This window comes from Diuraphis noxia, unplaced genomic scaffold (assembly GCF_037042655.1).
Source record: "Diuraphis noxia isolate RWA-SAM2 unplaced genomic scaffold, SU_Dnox_SAM2 contig0001, whole genome shotgun sequence".
NCBI classification, from domain to species: domain Eukaryota; kingdom Metazoa; phylum Arthropoda; class Insecta; order Hemiptera; family Aphididae; genus Diuraphis; species Diuraphis noxia.
Genome location: NW_028301711.1, coordinates 86,857,242 through 86,859,956, shown reverse-complemented (window position 1 = coordinate 86,859,956; position 2,715 = coordinate 86,857,242). Strand labels below are relative to the sequence as shown.

General features: G+C 26.6%; 1 protein-coding gene across 1 annotated transcript; it reads left to right on the top strand.

The window, feature by feature from the left end:
* The first annotated feature begins 226 nt into the window (after positions 1-226).
* LOC149062316 (uncharacterized) lies at positions 227-992 on the top strand. The gene is made up of 2 exons (XM_089215287.1): positions 227-587; positions 679-992. The coding sequence occupies exons 1-2, from the start codon at positions 236-238 to the stop codon at positions 990-992; spliced, it is 666 nt and encodes a 221-aa protein (XP_089071413.1). The 5' UTR covers positions 227-235.
* The last annotated feature ends 1,723 nt before the right edge of the window (positions 993-2,715 follow it).

Genomic DNA, 2,715 nt, shown 5'->3' with positions numbered 1-2,715 from the left:
TTAAAAAAATGGAAATGTTCTGCAAAGTAAGCCATATAATTTACCTAAAATAGGCAAAGTTTTGTTAAGTAATACTTGTTCTCCTGATTCTTTACTGACAATTTTTGCATGTGCTGCAGCTGATAGTCAAATATTTTTTAAGTACATAGCATCGTTGACTAAAATAGATAAAACTGCTAAATTCATAATAAATATGATTGATAGAAAACGAAACGGAAATATATACAAAGACCGAATGTCATTATTAGCTCCTTATTATTTACCAAATAATAAACAAATTGTTGGAGGTATAACACTATTAGACGCAATGGATACTATAACTTCTACAGAAATGAAATTATTACATCAGATACCATCTTATAAAAAGTTAAATCGATGTACTGATTATCTTTGTTCTGAATTTGCTATAGACAACACCAGTCAAGTTATTCAGTTGAATGCTTTTGATGGACGTATCGATATTCAAAAAGAAATTGATTCATTTACAAAAGAAGAAACAACAACATGCACATATTGTAACTCTCGAAGAAAAGTTACATTTAGTACAAAGACCCACATATTAATCGAACTCGTCTCTCTGCCTGAACGTAAATCAAACTTTTTATATTAATATACAGCAAATTAATAAAATCGAATTGGATTTAAAAATAAAAATGTAATATATTGATTTTTTTTCAGAACTTGAAACATCTACAAGTGTTTGCAGTATTAATAAAATAGATCAAGTACATCAAAATTATGCCGGTGAAGTATTGTTGACCACAGACGAAATACCTAAGGTATTACATGTAAAAGGGATAACCTATTTCATTAGGGGTGCAGTCATATATACAAGTGGAAATAGAACTGGACTAAGAGTAAAAAGTGGACATTATAAAGCATATTGCTTAAGGCCCAACGATCGCTGGGAAATCTATGATGACCTACAAGAAAAAATTTTACCATCTAAAAACGAAAAAAATAATGTTGAATTGCTATTATACACAAAATAACAGAAAAATAAACTCTTTTTAATAAAATGTTTTAATTTTAATAATAAATCTAAAAAGTTAAAACAATTATTTTGTGGTTTTGTTATTGTTATGCATAATTAAGATCGATTAGAGCGGGAAAATATGTGTATAATTGAACTTTCTTGTGGAATTACTTTTTACCAAGTAAAAGTAATAGTAAAAGTGGTAAGTAAGTTTTTACACTTTTTACAGACTTGATACAAATTCCTAAGTTGGTGATACAAATGGTAAAAAATATAGTACAATTAATGGTTAGTTCGTCATAGTATTTATCTTCAAAATGATAATTAATAATTATATTATAATACATTTTGTGGTTTTGTTATAGTTATATATATATTTAAAAGCGATCAGAGCAGAACTTTATACAAATTCCTAAGTTAGTGGTACATATCGTTAACAAATTATAATACAATTAATATTTAAAAAAATTGTTACAATTTTTTGCGCTAAATCGGTAGGTTAGGTTAGGTTCGTTATAATATTTATCTTCTATATGATAATAGTAATTTGTGTACGTAAAAAAATATTTTTAATTTTATACCGTATAAAATGTGTATAATAATACATTGTATTAGACATTTTTTTAAATATTTTAATTGTTAAAAGTCCATTTTTTAGCAACGGGGGTGCTGGTGTAACGTTACCCTGGCACCCCAGCGGAAAATCGATTTTTCCGGGGGAAATACTTTGGTACAAATTCTGAAATTTACGGTACAAATTGGTACAAATTATAGTACAATTAATGGTAAAAAAAATAATAAAAAATTTGAACACTGGGGTGCCATGGTAACCCACCTATACACATGTTAAATTATTGTATTTGTTGTAATAAATACCTACATATTCATATAATATAAAAAACTAAAATTAAAAATTAAATTATTTGTTACAGATGGAAATTTATTTTTGTGTACATAAGTAATAGGTAGATGGATAATATTAAAAAATTGTATAATTATTATAATTAATTATACTTATATCTAATACTGTAATAGGCCCAATTTGTATAAACACATTAATATTTAAGCATTATCATAGATATTTAATGACTACATAATAAATACTTTAATTCAGAAATATCTAAGTAAATAATTACATAAATTAATATTACTTATAAGCTTATACACATAATACTAACATAAACTTTAATATAATTAGAGTGGCCAGACATTCCATATTAAATGTGGATACCTAGTATCAGTATTCAGCAGTATCTACATATCTTCTATTTTTATTTTAATAACCTGGCCATTCTACTTGAAACAATTTTTTAAATACTTACATAACTAAAAAAAACCCAAAATATTTTTAATTGTAAAATTAAATAATAATTACTTGTTTTGAAGCCATGTTTGGGTAGATAGTATTCATAATCACAAATAATAAAACTAAAGTGAAATACTAGCACAGAGGGCTAGTAGGTTAAAGTAGGTACTAGGTACTTGTTTGTAACCAAAAAAATAACAAAATTGAGTTACTATATTCGTCTTTCGGGACTGTGAAAATGTAGGTAACAAATGTCAAATAATAACAACATTACCTACTAAACTAACGATGGCTGAAACACACAAAAAAAAAGGTCAGAGTACAGGTAGACGGAAACCTTCGGACCGCCGTGCCGTACCGTGTTTCCCGTTATTGGCCGACTGCTATTGTTATTATTATTATTATTATACATTATTACAAATTACACGTAAAA